This window comes from Neophocaena asiaeorientalis, unplaced genomic scaffold (genome assembly GCF_003031525.2).
Source record: "Neophocaena asiaeorientalis asiaeorientalis breed wild unplaced genomic scaffold, Neophocaena_asiaeorientalis_V1.1 scaffold72, whole genome shotgun sequence".
Classification (NCBI taxonomy): domain Eukaryota; kingdom Metazoa; phylum Chordata; class Mammalia; order Artiodactyla; family Phocoenidae; genus Neophocaena; species Neophocaena asiaeorientalis.
In genome coordinates, this window is record NW_020185336.1 from 8,652,773 (window position 1) to 8,676,792 (window position 24,020).

Consider the following 24,020-nt stretch of genomic DNA (forward strand, 5'->3'; position numbering starts at 1 on the left):
CTCCAGCTCCATTTTTCTTTCTCAAGATTGCTTTGGCTATTCGGGGTATTTTGTGTTTCCATAGAAATTGTGAATTTTTTTTGTTCTAGTTCTCTGAAAAATGCCATTGCATTTTTATTGATCTTTCCTATTGTTTCCTTCATTTTGTTTTCATTTATTTCTGATCTGATCTTTATGATTTCTTTCCTTCTGCTGACTTTGGGGTATTTTTGTTCTTCTTTCTCTAATTGCTTTAGGTGTAAGGTTAGGTTGTTTATTTGAGATGTTTCTTGTTTCTTGAGGTAAGATTGTATTGCTATAAACTTCTCTCTTAGAACTGTTTTTGCTGCATCCCATAGGTTTTGGGTTGTCGTGTTTTCCTTGTCATTTGTTTTAGGTATTTTTTGATTTCCTCTTCTATTTCTTCAGTGATCTCTTGGTTATTAAGTAGTGTCTTGTTTAGCCTCCATGTGTTTGTAGTTTTTGCAGGTTTATTTCCTATAATTGCTATCTAGTCTCATAGCGTTGTGGTCAGAAAAGATACTTGATATGATTTCAATTTTCTTAAATTAACCAAGGCTTGATTTGTGACCCAAGATATGGTCTCTCCTGGAGAATGTTCCATAAGCACTTGAGGAGAAAGTGTATTCTGGTTTTTTTTGGATGGAATGTCCTATAAATATGAATTAAGTCCATCTTGTTTAATGTGTCATTTAAAGCTTGTGTTTCCTTATTTATTTTCAATTTGGATGATCTGCCCATTGGTGAAAGTGGGGTGTTAAAGTCCTCTACTATGATTGTGTTGCTGTCAATTTCCTCTTTTATGGCTGTTAGCATTTGCCGTATGTATTGAGGTGCTCCTTTGTTGGGTGCATAAATATTTACAATTGTTATATATTCTTCTTGGATTGATCCCTTGATCATTATGCAGTGTCCTTCTTTGTCCCTTGTAATAGTCTTTATTTTAAAGTCTATTTTGTCTGATATGAGAATTGCTACTCCAGCTTTCTTCTGATTTCCATTTGCATGGAATACCTTTTTCCATCCCCTCACTTTCAGTCTGTATGTGTCTCTAGGTCTGACTTGGGTCACTTGTAGACAGCATATATATGTGTCTTGTTTTGTATCTATTCAGCCAGTTTATGTCTTTTGGTTGTAGCATTTAATCCATTTACATATTTAAGGTAATTATCAATATGTGTGTTCCTATTACCATTTTCTTAATTGGTTTGGGTTTGTTTTTGTAAGTCTCTGTTTCCTGCCTAGAGAAGTTCCTTCAGCGTTTTTGTCAAAGCTGGTTTGTTGGTGCTGAATTCTCTTAGCTTTTGCTTGTCTGTAAAGGTTTTAATTTCTCTGTTGAATCTGAATGAGATCCTTACTGGGTAGAGTATTCTTGGTTGTAGGTTTCTCCCCTTCATCACTTTAAATATGTCCTGCCAGTCCCTTCTGGCTTGCAGAGTTTCTGCTGAAAGATCAGCTGTTAATCTTATGGAGAGCCCCTTGTATGTTATTTGTTCCTTTTCTATTGCTGCTTTTAATATGTTTTCTTTGTATCTAATTTTTGATAGTTTTTTTTGTTTGTTTGTTTTGTTTTGTTTTGTGGTACGTGGGCCTCTCACTGTTGTGGCTTTTCCCATTCTGGAGCACAGGGTCCGGACGCTCAGGCTCAGCGGCCATGGCTCACGGGCCCAGCCGCTCCACGGCATGTGGGGTCTTCCTCGACCGGGGCACGAACCCGCATCCCCTGCATCGGCAGGCGGACTCTCAACCACTGCGCCACCAGGGAAGCCCAATAGTTTGATTAATATGTGTCTTGGCATGTTTCTCCTTGTATTTATCGTGTATGGGACTCTCTGCACTTCCTGGACTTGATTGACCATTTCCTTTCCCATTTTAGGGAAGTTTTCAAGTATAATCTCCTCAAATATTTTCTCAGACTCTTTCTTTTTCTATTCCTCTTCTGGGACCCCTATAATTCAAATATTGGTGAGTTTAATGTCCCAGAGGTCTCTGAGACTGTCCTCAATTCTTTTCATTCTTTTTTCTTCTCTTTGTTAGTTATTTCCACTATTTTATCTTCTAGGTCACTTATCCGTTCTTCTGCCTCCGTTTTTCTGCTCTTGATTTTTTCTGGAGAATTTTTAATTTCATTTAAAACAATTCATTAAAAACAATTCATAATTGTTGTTTGCTCTTTCGTTCTTCTAGGTCCTTGTTAAACGTTTCTTGTATTTATTCTATTTCCAAGATTTTGGATCATCTTTACTATCCATACTCTGAATTCTTTTTCAGGTAGACAGCCTATTTCTCTTCATTTGTTTGGCCTGGTAAGTGTACCCCTTGCTCCTTCATGTACTGTGTATTTCTCTGTCTTCTCATTTTGCTTAATTTACTGTGTTTGGGATCTCCTTTTCACAGGCTGCAGTTTCACAGTTCCCATTGTTTTTGGTGTCTTCCCCCAGTGGCTAAGTTTGGTTAAGTGGTTTGTGTAGGCTTCCTGGTGGAGGGTACTGGTGCCTGTGTTCTGGTGGATGAGGCTGGATCTTGTCTTTCTGGTGGGCAGGACTGCACCTGGTGGCGTGTTTTGGAATGTTTGTGAACTTACTATGATTTTAGGCCGCCTCTCTGCTAATGGGTGGGGTTGTGTTCCTGTCTTGCTAGTTGTTTGTCATGGCATGTCCAGCACTGTAGCTTGCTTGTCATTGAGTGGAGCTGGGTCTTAGCGTTGAGGCAGGGATCTCTGGGAGAGCTCTCGCCAATTGGTATAACATGGGGTCTGGAGGTCTCTGGTGGACCAATGTCCTGAACTAGGCTCTCTCACCTCAGGGGCTCAGGCATGACACCCGGCTGGAGCATGAAGACCCTGTCAGCGGCACGGCTCAGAATAAAAGGTAGAAAAGAAAGAAAGAAAAATAAATAAATGAATAAAGTTATTAAAATAAAAAAACTAAAAATAAAAGAAGAGAGCAACCAAACCGATAAACAAATCCACCAATGATAACAAGTGCTAAAAACTATACTAAAAAGAAAAACAGACTGACAAAACCCTAGGACAAATGGTAAAAGCAATCCTATACAGACAAAATCACACAAAGAAGCATACACATACACAGTCACAAAAAGAAGAAAAGGGAAAGAAAAAAATATATATATATAAAAAGAAAGAAAGAGAGCAACCAAATCAATAAAAGAATCTATCAATGATAATAAGCTCTAAATACTTAACTAAGATAAACATAAAACCAGAAACAAATTAGATGCAGAAACCAAACCCGAAGTCTACAGTTGATCCCAAAGTCCACCGCCTCAATTTTGGGGTGATTCGTTGTGTATTCAGATATTCCACAGATGCAGGTACATCAAGTCGATTGTGGAGATTTGATCCACTGCTCCTGAGGCTGCTGGGAGAGATTTCCCTTTCTCTTCTTTTTTCGCACAGCTCCCGGGGTTCAGCTTTGGATTTGGCCCCGCCTCTGCATGTAGGTCGCCTGATGGCATCTGTTCTTTGCCCAGACAGGAGGGTGTTAAAGGAGTGTCTGATTCAGGGGCTCTGGCTCAGTCAGGCCTTGGGAAGGGAGAGGTACTGAATGTGGGGCGAGCCTGCAGTGGCAGAGGCCAGCGTGACCTTGCAGCAGCCTGAGGCGCACCATGCGTTCTCCTGGGGAAGTTCTCCCTGGATTACGGTACCCTGGCAGTGGCAGGCTGCACAGGCTCCTGGGAGGGGAGGTGTGGATAGTGACCTGTGTTTGCATACAGGATTCTTGGTGGCTGCAGCAGCAGCCTTAGTGTTTTATGCCCATCTCTGGTGTCTGCACTGATGGCTGTGGCTCATGGCCGTCTCTGGAGCTCTTTTAGGTGGTACTCTGAATCCCTTCTCCTCACGCACTCCGAAACAATGTTCTCTTGACTCTTAGGCAGTTCCAGACATTTTCCCTGACTCCCTCCCAGCTAGCTGTGGTGCACTAGCCCCCTTCAGGTTGTGTTCATGCAGCCAACCCCAGAGATCCCAACCTCTCCCTGAGATCTGACCTCCAAAGCCCGAACCTCAGCTCCCAGCCCCCACCCTCCCCGTTGGGTGAGCAGAAAAGCGTCTCAGGCTGATGAGTGCTGGTCGGCACCGATCCTCTGTGAGGGAATCTCTCTGCTTTGCTCTCTGCACCCCTGCTGCTGCGCTCTCCTCCATGGCTCTGAAGGTTCCTCCCACCCCGTCCCAGCCCGTCTCCATCAGTGAAGGGGCTTCCTAGTGTGTGGAAACTTTTCCTCCTTCACAGCTGCCTCCCAGAGGTGTAGGTCCCATCCCTATTCTTTTGTCTCTGTTTTTACTTTTTTTCTTTTGCCCTACCCAGATACGTGGGGAGTTTCTTGCCTTTGGGGAGGTCTGAGGTCTTCTGCCAGCATTCAGTAGGTTTTCTGTAAGAGTTGTTCCACATGTAGATGTTTGTTTTTTTTTTTGCGGTACACGGGCCTCTCACTGTTGTGGCCTCTCCCATTGCGGAGCACAGGCTCCGGACACGCAGGCTCAGCGGCCATGGCTCACGGGCCCAGCCGCTCCACGGCACGTGGGATCTTCCCAGACCGGGGCACAAACCCGTGTTCCCTGCATCGACAGGTGGACTCTCAACCACTGCGCCACCAGGGAAGCCCTAGATGTATTTTTGATGTATTTGTGGGGAGGCAGGTGATCTCCACATCTTACTCCTCTGCCATCTTAAGGTCCTCTGTCCATATTTTATTAAAGCTACTTTCTTTTTCTATTCTATTTTTCCTTACCATTAAGAAAGGAAAATGTTTTGAAATGACCATATGACAAGAAAATAAAATTTTGAAAAGGAATACAAAGGGTCAAAGAATTTCCATTGCCCTGTCTAGCTTTACTTCACAGACAGTAGTGCCAGTTGTTCCGGCTCCTATCCTGTTGCTGTCCTTTTCATATTCAGCACACTGATGAGCTTGAATTGTTCTTTTTTTAACTCAGAAGTCTGCAAATGATGAAAGGCAGCAGGTCAAACCTGAGAGTTTTCTGAATTAAAAAAATATTTTGCATTTTATGTCCTGCTCCCAAATTAGGGAAATTGAATCACCTAATTTCTGGAAAAGAGGAAAAGGTATGTGTCAGAAATTTATGTAAGGCACTGGCTAATAAATGTTTTAGCATATAACCCCCAAATGTAGGAAACCAGTTTAATGAAAATAGTATCTAATTCAAAACACTAATATTTCCCAACCAAATATTAGTAAGAATAGCACACAAACACAAGTGATACATTTAGTTCTTTTTTGTAGTCTTATGGTCTTTACATTTCTAGACACCAGGGTGTGCTTGCCACCACATGTAAATATGGATGAACATTTATTTTCTGGTTGATTAGAAATATGCACATCCTTTGGTTTCATGTGGGTAACAGATGTCTTGTGGGTAACAGATGTCTTGGCTTTTATAGACTAATTGGCAAAAAGGGGGAAGCAGAGGATAATTAAAAGGGTAGGAGGAGACACAAGAAAAGTGCAATCTTCCTTGTGGGGAAAATCTAATAGACCTCCTTATTACGGGTAATTACCTCCTTCTTCAACTTCATTTGCTATCCCTTTCCATATGATTCAAGTACAGTATAATGGGAAAGTATAAAATAATGTAAGTCTGACCTGTTGTCTGCTAACAACCAGTTTTATCCTGTCATAGAATATTCTAGTGTAATTGACTCAATAACATAATTTTTTTAAAAAAACAAAATATGAATGCATGTCTCGTCTCTAATGGCAACCTATGTTTTAATTGGTAACACTAGGGATCTATGTTCAGTCTTGCATTTTTCATTTCCCACCAATCCACTATGTGCAAGACTGAATATGTTTGTAGGTTGTGTCTTAGATATACATCTTAGGTTCATTTTAGTTTGCTGTTTGTTCTCTGTCAGTGCTACAGTACAGCCAATTGACCTGGAATAAATGAGGACATTTAGCAATTGTTTGAAGCCATTATCATCAACAAATCCTCAGTTTTGTCAGTGTTTTCCATCATGCAAGATTTAAAGTAAATGTCTCACTTACTATGTCTTAACTGTATCACTTTGGTCTGTATTATTCTTCTGATTGGTACCTTTTACTTTAAATTGAAGGAGGTTTTTTTTTTTTTTTTTTTTGCAGTACACAGGCCTCTCACTGTTGTGGCCTCTCCGCTGCGGAGCACAGGCTCCGGATGCGCAGGCTCAGCGGCCATGGCTCACGGGCCAGCCGCTCTGCGGCATGTGGGATCTTCCCGGACCGGGGCACGAACCCGTGTCCCCTGCACTGGCAGGTGGACTCTCAACCACTGCGCCACCAGGGAAGCCCTGTAATCATTTTTATAAGGAGCTAGTAATGCTTCCAAGAGAAAGTATCAGATTATGTACTTAGAAACTTACACTTAATACAAAACTTAAACAAACTGAAAGGTAAGGTTATTTATACTAGATGTTAGGCACAGGATATTGACTTTTATTTGACCACTTGTCTCCTCAGAAAATATGTAGGCAGAATTTGTTTAAAAAGATAATTAGGACAATAAAGATCAAAATATCAATTGTCCATTGTTAAGTAATTATTAATGTCTTTTTGCTGTATTAGAATTAAATTTTATTCTTAAAATAAAATATTTTCTTGTATATAAAATATAAATTTTATAATAAGTTAATTTTATTCACCATTGCTAGAAACTGGTGAGGTGTGAGGATGGTTTCTGTACCCATCTTTTTTTTTTTTTTTTTCATATCAGCTTTGGTAGGATAGAGACAACATTGTTTGAGTAGTCTGATGACTGCCACATAAATTCAGTCACTTGATCTTTTTGAGCCTCATTTCATTATCTGTAAAATGGAGAGAGTGGCAACTAATTCCCACGGTTGCACTGGGAATTATACGCAACATTAAGCACACATATGTTTAGTTATTGAGTACTTTATGGTTGTCTCCACTCATTGGACCCATATCCCTTAGTTACTTGCCTTGATTTCCAGGCTAGGCTTCTCATGGAAATAGAAAATTCAAGGAGACTCTGATGAAGAGTCTAGTAACAAATGGTTTGAGACTATGTATCAGGAGAGTTATTCTTCCCAACTTCAGCCCCTTAAAATATGAGATTGAAGAATAACCATAGTGGGGTAGGTTTTTTAATTGTAAAAGAATTTTCCATATTATTAAATTGTAAATTTCCATAAGTTGTAAATTCATAAAATTGTAAAATGTTGGCACTCTATGAGACTTCAGGATTTCTAGACCCACTTCCCTTCCCCTGGTTAATTTTCCATTTTTCAGAGGAAGGCACTGAAGCCCTATAAGGTTAAATATCTTCTCCAAAGCCAATCAACAAGTGAGTGACAGAGCCGGGACTGGAAACTTGGTCTTTTCCTGAAATCTTTATCTGTACTATCACAAGCCCACCCTTCTTTGTGACCACTGGGGATCTAGCCTGGACCATTAAAAGAATAAGAGCATTCAACTCACTCAGCCATGCAGAAAGAGATGAATTTCTTTGTTATGCTTTTTATTTTTATTCTTTATTGGAGTATAATTGCTTTACAATGTTGTGTCAGTTTCTGCTGTACAATGAAGTGAATCAGCTATATGTATATCTATATCCCCTCCCTCTTGGATCTCCCTCCCACCACCTCCCCCATCCCACCCATCTAGGTCGTCACAGAGCACCAAGCTGAGCTTCCTGTTCTTTATAGCATGTTTCTGTTAGCTATCTGTTTTATGTAAGGTAGTGTATATATGTCAATCCTAATCTCCCAGTTCGTGCCACCCTCCCCTTCCCCCACTGTGTCCACTTGTCTGTTCTCTACGTCTACGTCTCTATTCCTGCCCTGCAAATAGGTTCATCTGTACCATTTTTCTAGATTCCACATATATGCATTAATGTCTGGTATTTGTTTTTCTCTTTCTGGCTTACTTCACTGTATGACAGACTCTAGGTCCATCCACATCTCTCCAAAGACCCAATTTCGTTCCTTCATATGGCTGAGTAATATTCCATTGTATATATGTACCACATCTTCTTTATCCATTCATCTATCATTGGACATTTAGGTTGTTTCCATGTCCTGGCTATTGTAAATAGTGCTGCAATGAACACTGGGTACATGTGTCATTTTTAATTATGGTTTTCTCAGGGTATATGCCCAGTAGTGGGATTGCTGGGTCATATGGTAGTTCTATTTTTAGTTTTTTAAGGAACCTCCATACTCTTCTCCATAGTGGCTGTATCAATTTACATTCCCACCAACAGTGCAAAAGGATTCCCTTTTCTCCACACCCTCTCCAGCATTTATTGTTTGTAGATTTTTTGATGATGGCCATTCTGACCCATGTGAGGTGATACCTTATTGTAGTTTTGATTTGCATTTCTGTAACAATTAGTGATATTGAGCATCTTTTCATGTGCCTCTTGGCCAACTGTATGTCTTCTTTGGTGAAATGTCTATTTAGGTCTTCTGGCCATTTTTTAATTGGGTTGTTTGTTTTTTTGATATTGAGCTCCATGAGCTGTTTGTATATTTTGGAGATTAATCCTTTGTCCATTGCTTCATTTGCAAATATTTTCTCCCATTCTGAGGGTTGTCTTTTCATCTTGTTTATGGTTTCCTTTGCTGTGCAAAAGCTTTTCAGTTTCATTAGGTCCCATTTGTTTATTTTTGTTTCTATTTCCATTCCTCTAGGAGGTGGGTCAAAAAAGATCTTGCTGTGGTTTATGTCAAAGAGTGTTTTTCCTATGTTTTCCTCTAAGAGTTTTAAGTCCAGAGATAAACCCACACACATATGGTCACCTAATTTATGACAAAGGAAGCAAGAATATACAATGGAGAAAGGACAGCCTCTTTAATAAGTGGCTCTGGGAAAACTGGACAGCTGCATATAAAAAATGAAATTATAACACTAGCTAACACCATACACAAAAATAAGCTCAAAATGGATTAAAGACCTAAGTTTAAGACTGGACACTGTAAAACTCTTAGAGGAAAACATAGGAAAAACACTCTTTGTTATGCTTTTTAAATGGTCTGTGCACATTAGTTCATTCAGTCTTTCTTTATGGATTACAAATGTATTTTGATTGTTTCATAGACCACCAGCTTTAACTCCTCCAGTAAAATAAGACAGAGTCACTAATATTTACATAGTAATTCCTATGAGCCAGGCATTATTCTTAGGACTTTATGTAGATTAACTATTTTATTCTCCATAATGACACCATGAGGAGGTATATCTCACCTTTCATATAAGGGTGTGGAAGCACAGAGGAGCTAAGTAATAGCCAAGATTATTACCAGGATTTGAAGGCTTTTGTCAGATTTGAATCAGAAGATGCTGGAGAGAGGGAGGTTCCACTGTCAGAAGATGCCTGGGTGGATGGATCTTTATTATATGAGCTCTCTTTTATGCAAGGAGAGTGACTTAAAACATTTCCAAATTACCTAGATTTTATATATCTAGCTCTACTGAGTCCCAATCAGTCTACCTTATTAGGTTCTACCATAGCACATTAATATCAACAAAAGATTATATTTATTTATATTGATAACCACTAGAATAAATAGAAGAGTAAGCTATTATACTTGATCCAATGTTGATTAAAAAATGGTATTTTATTTCATGATTGTAAGTCCCTTAGCATGTAGTAATAAAAATGTTTGTAGGGATGGTATTTTGCTGTTCAAGAACAATTATCAAAAGAAGAGATAATTTCTATTGATCACTATGTGGTTTGTTCTTTCTTACACATGCAGTTATATAGGAATATTATCTATATTGCTTACATTGGTATTTGAAGTTGAGTATAAAAATGGCCATTTCTGTATCAAATATTTTACAGGTATAAAATCAGCTCCAATTTGAGTAATTAGCAATTTAAAGACTTTAATTTGAGAAAAAAATGATTGTATGGAAAAATGTTGGACATTCAGAAATTGCAGGGTGCTGTTACAATTTAACAAAACCTTCATTAAAGTAATGATACAAAAGGCTTATTCAGCATTGTTCTATTGAAAAATAATTTAAATAAAATTTGAATAAATTACTCACAACCACTGGATTATTCCAGTGGTTGACGTGATGACAGATATTTAACGTTAGAACAGAAGTGCTCTACCACTTTGAACATGTGAGTTAACGTGGGGTGTGTGTGTATATGTGTGTTTATTAAGTAGGGAATGTTGAGAAAACTTGAGAAGAAAACAGATTAATTTAGCAAAGTCTAATTTTTGAAAGTTTTATTGATACGAATATATTAAATTCTATGATTGATCTGTTTTGCTCTACTGAATAGATGTGTTGATTAAAGAAAATTGCCTGAAGGTCATGGTCTATGTTCAAATGACTCTCATTCTGAGATGTATTCTTTAGTGAAGAGGGGGAAGTATAATGGCTCATCAATGCCTTAAAGGTAACTGTGACAATACAATAATGTTAAAGAATCACAGAATATAAATGTGAAGAGTCACACTATTTTTTAAAGCTGTAAATATCTATGGTTAGGTTTGTGTTTAGCACATTCACTTAACAGTTTAAAGGAGAAATTGTAAATGAACAGAATACACTGGACTGTACAGTTACTCAGCTCCTGTAACAACACTTATGTTCTACAAGTGATGCTGGACAGCGCCCCTAGGTTGCTGTGTTACTGTATCCTAGCATTTCATAGGAGCTATTGATTTAGGAAAGAGCTGGTTGAGCTTAAAAAGGAGGGATTTACACCATGGATTAGAAAATTGTTTCAAAATATAGTAGCAACTGGATAAATTGCTTGTAAAAATATAAGCAATAGTAAATGATGATTGGGCAACCCTTTTGATAAAACACATTGCTGAGAGGGAGTAACAGCTTTAGCATGTGTGTCTATCTAGTACTATTTAAACCCTCTCTCAATCTTCATAAAGATTGAATTTCGCTATTTAAGTATTATGAAATAAATTTGCATTATAGCTTCCTAAAGCTTTTTGCCTTACCTTTTCCAGGTTTGAAGTGTGTTTGTCTTTTGTGTGACTCCTCAAACTTTACCTGCCAAACAGAAGGAGCGTGTTGGGCTTCCGTTATGTTAACCAACGGAAAGGAACAGGTGATCAAGTCCTGTGTCTCTCTCCCAGAATTAAATGCGCAAGTCTTCTGTCACAGTTCCAACAATGTTACCAAAACGGAATGCTGCTTCACAGATTTTTGCAACAACATAACTCTGCACCTTCCGACAGGTAAAGGGTTTATCTTTGTTTATGCCAAATTTAATTGTACTCTTGGAAAGTTATATACACATGATAGAAATCAAACTGTTTTATGTTTATTTAAATAAGAAAATCTGTTTTACAGTTCTCTCTCTCCCTTTTTTTGTTTTTGGTAAAATTCTCTAGAGCCTAGTTGAGATTGATTTTTTAAAAATTGCACAAGACTGTCAAAACATTGACAACAGCATAACAATGTTGAAGAAATCTGTACACATGAGTTGTATTTTTTGAAGTGATTAATGAACCTAAAGTAAAATATAAATTTTTATGGATTCTCTTAAAGGAAAGAAATTAAAATGTATACCAAGAAAAAAGAAGAGAAAAAAGAGCAAAACAAAAATAGTAGATTGCCAGCTTTTATGGAGACAGAATCTTTTTTTCATAGGTAACTTCTGCATATCTTCTTTGCCCACACTCAAGTGAGAGCACTCATTAACAAAAGACAGATAGAATGGAATTTGACCCTTCATTATTGTGCAAATATATTCTTGCCTTTCCCCCAATTTCATGGAGTTTTATCCTAATTTACAAGGTACAAAAATCTTAATCTGGCCTTTTATCAATAATCTGGAGTCTGAAATTTTGGGGGCTCGTAAGGGGCAAGTAATTCAAATTAAAAATTAATTTATGACATGAAAATGTCCTGCTTGTAGATTTTCTTTAGTACGTTAATATCTATACACAAATACATATCTTCCTCACAAATGAACATTTACATGTACTGTTATCCAATCTCAGATGTTCATATATCACCATATTCTAATATAGTATTTTTAACCTATTATTATTTTTAATAAATTAACTGCTCTCCCCCTTTTTTACTGGAGAACATTTACTTTATGCAAAAACTTGACATTACTTCTACAAATGAAAAACCAATTTACTTGCCATAAATAAAAGGTAACTACGTAAATAAACAAACAAATGTACTGACTGCATTACAGTTAGGTATTTTGTATTTTCTTTTTGTTTAAAAGAGAAGACAGTGGTGTTAAAGACATACTAACATGAAATGAGTCCTTTTGATACATAATCAGAAAAACTAAGAGAACTAGAGGAGAAATTCTTGTATGATTCAATGTTATTTAGTATCATGTTGGTTTACCACTCCAATTAATCTCAAGAACCCTTAAAAATCATTTCATGAACCACCCCTAATACTTGTCCCATTCTTTGAGAAACACTACTCTGAAGCATTATGCTATATGTTACGACCTCAGAAGTCATACTTGGCATATTTCATCCCCCAAAGCTACTAGGAGTCTTTGATTTTAGACCACAGTTATTTTGTCTCAGATTCCATAGACTTCCTTGGTTTGATAGTGATCTGGTATCTATTCTGATACCTGAATTTTTCTTTCCTTATATATTCTCCCCTGGTTTTGGTGGACCAGAGAACCCTAAAATGAAGGTCCCCTATATTTGACGCTGGTCTTCCCATGACAAGATCCAAAAGATTAAGGAGGGGAAGGAAAGTCTCCATATTAGGCTGTGGCAATGACCTCTTTAATGTGTCTTCTTAATAAAGAATTATCCATAAGACCATGTTCTGCCAGTCAGTACGGGTACAAGACAGTACTTTGACTGCAACAAAAGGTCTTGGAGGACAAAATGGTTCACACGCAGTTGGGCAAATTAAAGGTGCTTAGCGCAGCTAGGATGTGGGTCCTTCCCAGCCCAACTCTAAACTCTAACTACTGAGATGCCTATGTTCTACCTCAAGTCCACTTGGGAACCAGACCTTCTTTTTTAAAAATCAATTTTATTGAGGTATAATTTGGATATAATGAAATGCACACATCTTAAGTGCACAGTTTGGTGTGTCTTGACACATACATTTGTGTAACTGCCACAACATTTCCATTACCTCAAAATGTTCTCAGTCAATCACCACTTTCACCAGGGCTGGGAGACTGATCTATTTTCTAATAGCTGTAGATTAATTTTTACTGGAGTTTCACATAAAAGGAGTCCTATGGAAGATATAATTTTGCACTTGGCTTCTTTCACTCAGCATGTTTTTGAGATTTATTCATGAAGTTGGGTATATCAGCAGCTTGTTTCCTTTTTACTGCTGGGTAATATCCCACTGTATGTTTTGTTATTTTTACGCTTTAATCCACAATGGGTATTCAGGTTGTTTTCATTTTGGGGCTGTTATTAACAAAGCTGCAATGAACAATTGAGTACAAGTCTTTGGAGATATGTTACCTTTCTCTTGAGAAAATACCTAAGAGTGGAATTGAATGGTCAAATAATAACTATATGTTTAATTTATAAATCTAATCTCCCAAATAGTTTTCACACTGCTTATACCATTTTGTATCCCCAGCAGAAATGTATGATAGTTCCATTTGATCCATATTTTTGTCAGCACTTGGTATAATCAGTCTTTTTAATTTTGGCCATTCAAGTGATTGTATAGTGGTATTTCATTGTGGTTTTAATTTGCATTTCCCTAATGACTAATGATGATAAATTATTTTTTTCTTGCACACATTGGACATTTGTGTTTCTTTCTTTATAAAGTGTCAAATACTTTGCATATTAAAAAAACTGGGTTATCTTCTTATGGTTGAATTTAAGAGTTCTTTATATATTATGAATACAAGTCCTTTATCAGATATGTATATCATGCCTATTTTCTCTCATTCTGTGGATTGACATTTTGCTTCCTTGAAGGTGTCCTTTGCAGAGTAGAAGATCAAAATTTGATGAAGTATATTTTATCTTTTTTAAAAATTATTAATGGTTCACATATTTCATGTCCTGAGAAGTCTTTATCTATCCAAAGGTCATAAATATTTTCTTTTATGTTTTCTTGTAGAAATTTTAACATTTCAGCTTTTACATTTAGGTCTATGTTCAATTTAAATTTAATTTTTGTTATTATGTGAGGTTAGGTGGAGTTTTATTTTTTCCACATGTATATGAAGTTGTTCCTAGCATCATCTGTGGAAAAATCTATCCTTTCAATTACTTTGACCCTTTGAATTAAAATAAAGTGACCATGTATATGTGGGTATATTTCTGGCCTCTATATGTCTATACTTATGTCACTATCAAACTTTCTTGATTATTGTAGCCTTATAGTAAGTATTAAAATCAGGTCGTATGACCCCTCCAACTTTGTTCTTTTTCAAAATTGATTTGGCTATTCTAAGTCCTTTGAATTTCCATTTAACTTTTGGAATTGGTTTGACAATTTTCACAAAAATATGATGATGAAATTTTTATTAGATTGAGTTGAATATGGATTATTTGGAGAAAATAGTCATGTTAATAATATTAACTCTTTTGATCCATGAACATAGTATGTTTTTCCATTTATTTAGTTTTTCTTCAGTTACTCTTAGTGTATTGTAGCTATCAGAAAACAGGTCTTATACATATTTCCTTGAATTTATCCCTAAGTATTGCATGTTTTTAGATGCTACTATAAATGGTATTTTTAATATATCAATTTCTAAATGTTAACTGCCAGTATATGAAAATAAAATTAATTTTGTATATTGACCTTATATCCTGTAAGCTTGTGAAAATAGCATATTAGTTCTAATAGCTTTTTAAAAAATTCTTTGGCATTTTCTACATACAGAATAATCTGTGAGTACAGGCAGTTTTACATCTTCCATTCTGATCTCTATACATTTTATTTCTTTTTCTTGTTATTTTTGCACTGGCTAGGATCACTAATACAATGATGAGTAGGCGTGGTTAAAGATCCTTGCCTTTTTCCTGGTTCTAGGAGGAGTGCACTCACTCTTTTACCATTAAATATGAAGTTTTTTTTGTAGATCCCTGTTATCAACTGAGGAAATTTGCTTTTATTGCTAGTTTTGGGAAAGTCATTTTTAAAATCATGAATGAATATTAACATTTTCCAAGTATTTTCATGGATTTATTGAGATTATAACATGACTTTTCTGCTTTAGTCTACTGATATGATGGATTATCTTAATTGGCTTTCAAAGATTACTTATAACAGGGAAGGTATGTATTATCTAGCCAGTTAATTAATATGTCTACAAAAAATGTTATGTGACATTTAATTGATATCAAATTTCTTTACATAAACTAAAAATTTGTTTCGTTTAGTGACATGGGTATGGTAAATTGACATTGAATTGAGTAGGATTGCATATGCAGTCATCTTGTGTTAGGTTGTTCTCTCTGTGAGGCAGCACTGAATGGTTATTAGCTGTGTTTGGAACAGCAGCTGTTGGAGAGGAGTTGGGAACCTCTAGGCTGAGCTGTGATATAGCCAGTGCCAAGAACTCTGCTGTTTTTGTGTCATCAGGTGAGTGTGATTGATATCCCCTGCTCTGCCTAGTAGGAATTTATCAATTTCAAATGTGATCACATGTATATGAAATATATAAAAGCACTCTGAAAAGTAGACAGTGTGATATTTCCACAGTACTTAATCCTCTGCATCACATTCATGGGTAAAATGATAGAAGAAAAGGTTGAGAGGTGACCAGAACAGGTTGGAGAAACTCTGGGACTTCCCTTTTCAGTTTCAGCTGAAAGCTAAGTGGATCCTTCCCTTTTGGCTCTTTCATTCATCACCCCAGATTGTGGTGTCATTTCTGGATAAATGTCTTCATGTAGGTACAGTAACCCACTCTTGTCATGTTTCAGCTGGCTCTTTTCTGTCCTTAGGTCCTGTTTGTGATGATTGGGCTCTTGCTTTGTTTCTTTGTGACAAACATCCTACCTTGAATACATCTCATGACTTTTTTTCTCCCCACTTCCTCTCCCTGATGGTGTCCTAGTAACTCAGCAACTGGAGATCTGTAGGCACAAACTCTTGCCCTCCTAAAAATCCTCTTACGCGTTTGATTCTAATTCTTAAAACCTTAGACTAGCGGCTTTCATACAGCTTTCCATTGTGGCACACAGAAAGAAACACATTTTATATAATTTCCCCCAACCCACATCTGAAACAAGAATTTCACAAAATATTCTTACCCATAAAATGTACAAGGTACTCTGTGCTCTTTCATTAAGTAAAAATGCTGATCAGACCCCATAAGTTGTTTACATATTTACAGTTTAAGAGAGACTGCTTTAGTTGATATTTAAAATGCGGTAATTTTAAATGCAGCAAGGACATTTATTATTTTAATTAACTAGCTCAACAAACTATTAAGAATCTGGTTACTATTTTAACTTACAATGTTTTTCTTTTAAGTGGCCTTTTAAAACCTTCTTACCCATTCATTTATAATACTAAATTGGATTAAAGTTGAATTAATTCAGATCATTGTAAGCAGGATTTGATTTAGATCACATTAAATTTGATCACTTGCCTTTAAAAAAAAGTACTTCCTTGATTCACATTGCATGTGGGTTTAATTTTCAGGAGTTAATTTTTTTGATAGAAGTAATTTTATAGTTTAGTAGAAATATAACATTAGAAAAATTGCTCGTTTCCCTGAAGCTTATTGTAGTAGATATCTTTGATGTCACTGGAGTGACCTTCCAAGTTCAACTATTATCACAAATATTTAGAGGGCTTTTTTCTAAGTAAACTTGAAAGTCGAAAACCATTTCCAAAAACAGGCAAGTATTTGACTAGTGCTTGGAGCTCATGTCTCTACTAATAGTAAATGTTATTTTCATTATATGAACATACTGAATATTTAAATATTACAATTAATATATGCTATGCAAATCAGTTAAGCAAGAGAAACATATGTATTTTATGTAGTGTAACCTAATTTCTTATTACTGTTTATTTCTAGACCAGATAAAAATAGATCTTTTAAACTCCAAAAATATCTGCCCACCTTTCTGGATTCTACTTGTCTTGCCCTGACTCCAGTGACTTTAGATCTAGTACTCTCAGGCTTCAGTAAATTTCCTGCACAGTAACTCATGCAGATTGACCACTCACAGCTTCCTCTGAAATTAGGAGAGAAGCCACTTTGGTGGGAAAAATTCACCTCAAAAATAAATGATGTTTTCTTAGCTCTTCAAGAGCATTTCCATTTCAATAAAAAAAGGACTTATATTTACCCAAATTAGTGTGTACTTTTGGGGTGGAGGATGGGGAGGGGGATTGTTTTCAGGGTAAACAAACAAATAATAAGTGAAAAAGTTCCATTCTTTTGGAAAATGTTCCAAAAGATGTTTGGGGTGTGTGTCCCTGTAATGGGTTCTGTCTGTGAGCCCCCTAATAAGTTCTCACGGTTTCTTTACTGATTTTGTGTAAGTTGGGCCTTCTGTATCTATTCTTCAAGCTTCTTAAACTGTTTTCCCTATATTTTCTAATATTTGAGTCTCTGATAATTAATTAATAATATCTACAGCTTCTATGAGTTTGAATCTGCTGACTCATATTCTAGGTGGCTACTTTCCTTGAGTGTTTTTTAATTTTGATTGTGAGTTCATGTTTTGAGAATCATATCTGGAGGAAACTTTTGATGCCTGTATTTAAAATATGTTCCTCCAGAGGAGATTTATATTAGCTGCTGCCAGGTATCTGGAAGTGCTACCAACTCCAACCCATTCAGTGTTTTGATTAGGTATTTTTGGCCAACATATAGCATGAATTCTGGCTCTAAGCCTGCCTATATAGATGTACACTTATGGTGAGGACCTCTCAGAGAGGTTGTTTTTTTTTTTTTGCTCTACCCAAAGTCAAGGTTGAGACAGACAAATAGATGAATATACACCCTGTCTCTCTCTGCAGAAATTTTCTATTTTGTTTTATTTTCAATGTAATGCCATTCATATTTGACTGATTTATACCAGGATCTCTGTTCTGACCTTTCACAATTTCAGGAACCATGTTTTATTTCCTGATCTTGTTATACAATCTGATAAACTAAGCACTGAACTACCAAGAACTGGCAGATGCCTCCAGGGTAAATGGCAGTCCCAGTGCTCAGATACCTCCTGGGATTTGCATTTTATTTTTGGCTGCTGAGCAATTCATTTATTTTCCTACCAGGTTAATCATATAATAGAAAAAAGAGTTTTTCATTTATATTTTATTCAGCATTTTTGTGTGTGCTGTACTAAGAAGGGTTCTGTGGACATCTAAAGTGTAACTTGGCAGAAGTGGAAACTCCAGGATGGTTTATTTTTGAAATGATGCTGGCATAATTATCTATCCATCTGGAAGAAAACAGGGCTGTACCACAGTGTCATACCATATACAAAAATAAATTACAGCTTGATTAAATATCTAATTGTGAAACATAAAACAATTTAAATGTCAGAGGAAAATTTAGGAAAAAAAAGGGTTTTTATGACTTTACAGTATGGAAGCTGTTTTTAAGTAAGACAGGAAATCCAATTGCTGTAAAAGGAAAAGACAGATATAATTGACTACATGCAAACTAAAATAAAAATGAATAATAAAAGATAACATAAATAAAACCAAGATAATGAAATATGGGATAGAAATATTTGTAGCATATATGACTGGAAAAAAAATAACTATTTAAAAGATAAAGAGCCTCTGTGTGTGTGTGCATGTGTACATGCCTGTGTACATGGCAAGGGAGAGAGTGGAAAGAGAGAGAAGGAGAGGGGTGCTAAATGAAAAAATGGGCCAAAAACACACATGGAAATTTTACAGAAGAGAATCTTCAAAGTGGTCAAGTATTGAAAAGATGTTCAACAAAACTAATAGCTGGGGAGATGCAAATTAAAACAACATACTATTATTTTCCACCCACTGGATTGGTAAAAGGTAAAGGAGGATGTTTTCAACTAAAAGTATCAGAAACTTAGATAATATCTTAACTAGTGAAGGAGTTCACAGCCTCAGCATGACAAGAAATCTGGAAGTAGGTTCTTTCTATGATTTGTTAACAAAGAGACTCAACAGTGTCAACAGCCTACTTCCAGTTTTCTTTTTATGTGAATTGGTGAACACCATTATTGTTCAAGACGTTATTATCTAACTTTCTGATACTCTTATCTGGTACATTTTTTTCCTCATGTGTATCTGCTTTTTCTAACAAGGGAAATGTTGGGTTTTGCTATTAACAATCTCAAGATTCAGGGAAGACAAAAGTAAAAAATCATGATTTGCTCAGATTGGGTCGTCTAATAGAAACTGCCATGTTTAGCAGAATTATCAAAGGTCTCTTTCCTTATTGCAAGTTTAAACCAGACGTAAATACATCTCCTTCTAACCCCAGGGAGGAGGTTTGGGTTTATTACTAAGCGGAGCAGGGGAAAAAATGAAATAATGAAAAGCAACAACTTTAAAACAAACCAAAAACCTTATTCTTGAGAAGCTGTGGACATAGCATAGCCATCACCTGGATTTTAAACCTGAGTTTCCATTGTCTGAGTGGTACTCTCCAGAAGAAAAACTTTTTAAAAGTATACCCAGACTAATAGTGTCCCCAGTTGTCTGCCAGAAGAAAGTTCAAACTCTCTGGAGAAAGGCACTTTAATATTAGGTCTCAAAGAGACACAACAAACACTTTTTCAAGGACATGAGAAGTACATAATGAAGAACAAGCACTCCAAGCTTACAGGGGTTCAGAACAGCATGAGCGTGAGCCAATAGAAGGGAGCACAAAGTTTCATATATTGGAATTATCAGACAATAATTATAGAGTAGCTATTCTATGATTAAAGAAACAAAAGGCAAATTTGAAAACATTTGTTAGAGAATAGGAAATTATAAAACAATGACCTAGCAGATTTGAACAATATTGAAAAAAACTTTTTTAAAATTAAAGATACAATAACAAAAATTAGAAACTTAATGTATAGGTTTAACAACAATTTGTATAACAACAACTGAAGAGAGAATTAGGGATCTGAAATATGGGTCCGAAGAAACTATTTTGTATTCAGTAATAAAGAAAATACATAATGGAAAATATGGAAGAGAGGGTAACAAATAGAGGAAAGTATAAGAAGGTTTGATATGTGCTTTTACATATACCATGCATATATTACATTAATAAAAATGTTGACATATTACTAGCAGGCAAAATTAACTTCAATGAAAAAAAATTACTAGAGTTAAAAAGTTCACTTTTTAATGATTAAACTTTCAATTTACCAGGGATTCTTTTTTTAAAATTTATTTTTGGCTGCATCAGCTCTAAGTTGTGGTACACAGGATCTTCACTGAGGCATACAGGATCTTTCGTTGTGGTGCGTGCGCTCCTCACTGTGGCACACAGGCTTCTCTCCAGTTGTGGCATGCAGGTTTTCTCTTCTCTAGTTGTGGTGCATGGGCTCTGTGGCACAAGGGTTCCAGAGTGTGTGGGCTCTGTAGTTTGCGGCACACAGCCTCTCTAGTTGAGGTGCGTGAGCTCAGTAGTTGTGGCACGCGGGCTTAGTTGCCCCGCAGCATGTGGGATCTTAGTTCCCTCACCAGGGATCAAACCTGTGTCCCCTGCATTGCAAGGCAGATTCTTTACCACTGGACCACCAGGGAAAGTCCCTACCAGGGATTCTTAATAAATTTAAATTTCTGTGTACTTAAGAATATGGTCTCAGACTTTCCTGGTGGCACGGTGGTTAAAAATACACCTGCCAATGCAGGGGACACAGGTTTGATCCCTGGTCCAGGAAGACCCCACGTGACATGGAGCAACTAAGCCTGTGCACCACAGCTACTGAACCTGCGCTCTAGAGCCTGTGAGCCACAACTACTGAGCCCATGCGCCAAACTACTGAAGCCCGCATGATCTAGGGCCCGCGTGCCACAACTACTAAGCCTGCGTGCTGCAACTACTGAAGCCCATGTGCCTAGAGCCCATGCTCTGCAACAAGAGAAGCCACCACAATGAGAAGCCTGCACACCACGAGGAATAGTAGTCCCCACTCGCCGCAACTAGAGAAAGCCCGTGTGTGGCAACAAAGACCCAATGCAGCCAAAAAAAAAAAAAAGAAAAAAGAATATGGCCTCAAAAATAAAGAAAATATTTACAGATCTGTAAGGAGAAATAAAGAAGTCCATGATCTCAGAAGGAGATTCACCACTGTCTTGGTAATTGATAGAATAAGTAGATTTTTTTAAAAAAACCAGTGAGACTACATAAGGTTGAAACAACATGATTTATGAGCAACCTAATTTTTAGAAAATTATAATGTAAATTATAATAGTCTTATGACGTATCTGTAAGGAAAATTTCAAAGCCCAAGACGTTCTACCACAAAATTCTGCTAAATTTCCAGGAACAGATAACTGTTACACAAACTCTTCCAAAACATGGACAAAGAGGAAACACTCCTTAACCTATTTTATGCATAACCTTGATATCAAAACCCAACAAAGACAGTATGTAAAAAAGAAATTACAAGCCATTCTCATTTATGAGCATATATGTAAGTATCCCAACTTTAACCTGTAACAATACAGGAAAAGGGATTCTGGGAAGCACAGTACAAGGAGAAATGATTATTTGCCAAATCAGGATAATGATTACCCTGGAGGTTGGGAAAGGATATGATCATGTTGGGTATCTCCGAGTGGGGGAACAGGTAGTGGGTAAGGGGGCTGGTGATCCATGGGGGTTTATAATTATTTTTATCCTCAGTGTATATGTTGTATGCACTTTTCTGTATATTTATTATATTTCACAACAAAAGGAAAACAAAACATCAAGTTTCAAAGTAACTTCTTTTGGCCACACCGCGCGGCACGAGGGATCTTAGCTCCCCGACCAAAGATCAAACCCGCACCCCGTGCATTAGAAACACAGAGTCTTAACAGCTGCACCACCAGGGAACTCCCAAAGTAACTTTTGAGTACGGGTAAATTTATGAAAATTACACATTCTCTTAACATCCGGAGTTGATATCGTAGAGCTAACTGGCTGAGGACATTATTTAATTCTTTCTTTATAAATTTTTATACTGTTTGTTTTGTTGCAAATGTTTTCTTTTTCTAATGAAAAAATCTAATGGATCAAAGTTTGCTAAGACTATAAATGTTTCAAAGACATCTAGTTTCCTCCAATACCCATTTAGTAGCAGAACCTAGACTTAGCTAGGTGTATGGCTCTCCTTCCAACTGACAGTATTTTCAGCTACTCTTACTGGTAGGTGTGGTGTAAGTTGTGGCTAATGAGTTGACTGGCAGTGTTTTGGAGAACTTCTGAGAAGACTCATTTAAAACAGAACTGGCACCTTATATGCCATCCTCCATCATGCTGCCTGGATGTAAAGGATGGAGTTTAGCAGCTGCCTTGGACTACATGATAGGGATGGAAACAAGGGAGATGAAAGGACCCTGACCAAAAACTACATGGAACCAACCTGCTGACATTGGACTGTCCATCTTCAAATTTCTTTTACGTGAAAGAGAAAATGAAACTTCTGTATAGTTTCCTCTGTCATTAGTAGCTAAATCTAATTCTAATGAACATAGAAACAGCAAAACAAGTCATTGAGAGTTCTACCTGCTTATTGGTTGTACCTGACCCACAGACAGGTTTCATTTGATCTACATAGTTTCTTGGAGAAAAGAGTGAGTTTCTTTATAATGTTAAACATTGAGTCAGTATAAAAATCCAGACATCTGGCTTATCTTGAAAAAATCAGAAGATTTGGCATTCTTGAAGTTGGCTGAAGCAGAAGTGACTGATTTCCTTATTGGGCATGAGCTTTCCTTGTTCATTCATTCACTCATTCAATACCTATTGAACTTATATCCACTGGCCTAGAGTTCCTACAATCAGTAGTTTAGTATATTTTCTATTTTAATATAGTTGAGTTATTCTGTTTAATATAATTTTATGTCTGACCTTCTTATTATTAAAACATGTCTTTCCTATGTGAAGGAATCACATTTTGTTGCTTGTTTCTTTCATAGTGGGTTGCATTGTGATTTGTAACAAATGATTTCTGGTGACTCTAGGTGACATCAGAGACATGCTCAGAGAAATAGTGGTGATGTCAAATAGCATCAAGGACATTCTAAAATTGTCTATGAAAATTCATCGAGGATGAGGTCAGGAAACCTGGGCTAGAGAAGCCTCTTATTTATAGGGTTAATTTTTATAGGAACTGCTATTTAGTTTATGCGTGCACTAATTACCACCCTTCATATGGAAATAGAGTATTCAACAAAAACATTCAAGTTCTGGGTATCTTTGTTCCCATTTTGCTACCAAAACATACAGTGACTGAAAGGGTAAGTGAAATAATAATTTCTGATTTTTCCTTTTGGAGTTCAATACACTATTTTAATACTATTGTATTTTTGACTAATTCAAATAATTAGTTTCAATAAAGAAAATACATGCACAACATTAAAATGTGGGTACTTTCCTAATTAACCTCAGTACAGTTTTCACCTTCCTGTTCTCAATTGTGTAAAGAAAAAAAGAACAATTTATTATTTATATCAGCTAGGGTAGATGAACAATGTATATTGCTAGGCACATGTCTAAGTTAGACTTTAAGGCAAACTGAAGGATTACATTTGAAGGAAGATAAAATGTGAAAACATTAGAATTGAATTTATCAACATTAATCATTTTAAAGCGTTCTATAATTATAAACATTTGCAGACTCAGGTAGTGAATATTATTCTTTGGAGAGCTGAAAAGTCTTGCTATCTTAATCCCTTTAAAAAATCCATTGTTGTCTCAACTTTTATGGTTTTCTATTTTAAATGTAAATTTATTGCTCTAGGCAGTGTAAGGTGATATCAACATGCTGAGAAATACTCATGGGACCCCTTGTGGAATTGTTCTGCCACCACATGAACAAATCCATTTGTAGCTCATTCTCTGAGGATTCCCCACACACCTGACAGGTGTGCCAGACAGGGAGTTTTTTTCCCCATAAGCTGAA

At 36.5% G+C, this 24,020-nt stretch overlaps 1 protein-coding gene across 1 annotated transcript in view; it reads left to right on the forward strand.

Annotated features, from left to right (window-relative positions):
* The window catches only part of ACVR1C (activin A receptor type 1C), an 83,066-nt gene that overhangs the window by 32,785 nt on the left and 26,261 nt on the right, over nucleotides 1-24,020 (forward strand). The window contains exon 2 of the mRNA XM_024735911.1: nucleotides 10,968-11,198. Within this exon, the coding sequence (XP_024591679.1) occupies nucleotides 10,968-11,198 (231 nt within the window). The remainder of the gene's footprint in view (nucleotides 1-10,967; nucleotides 11,199-24,020) is intronic.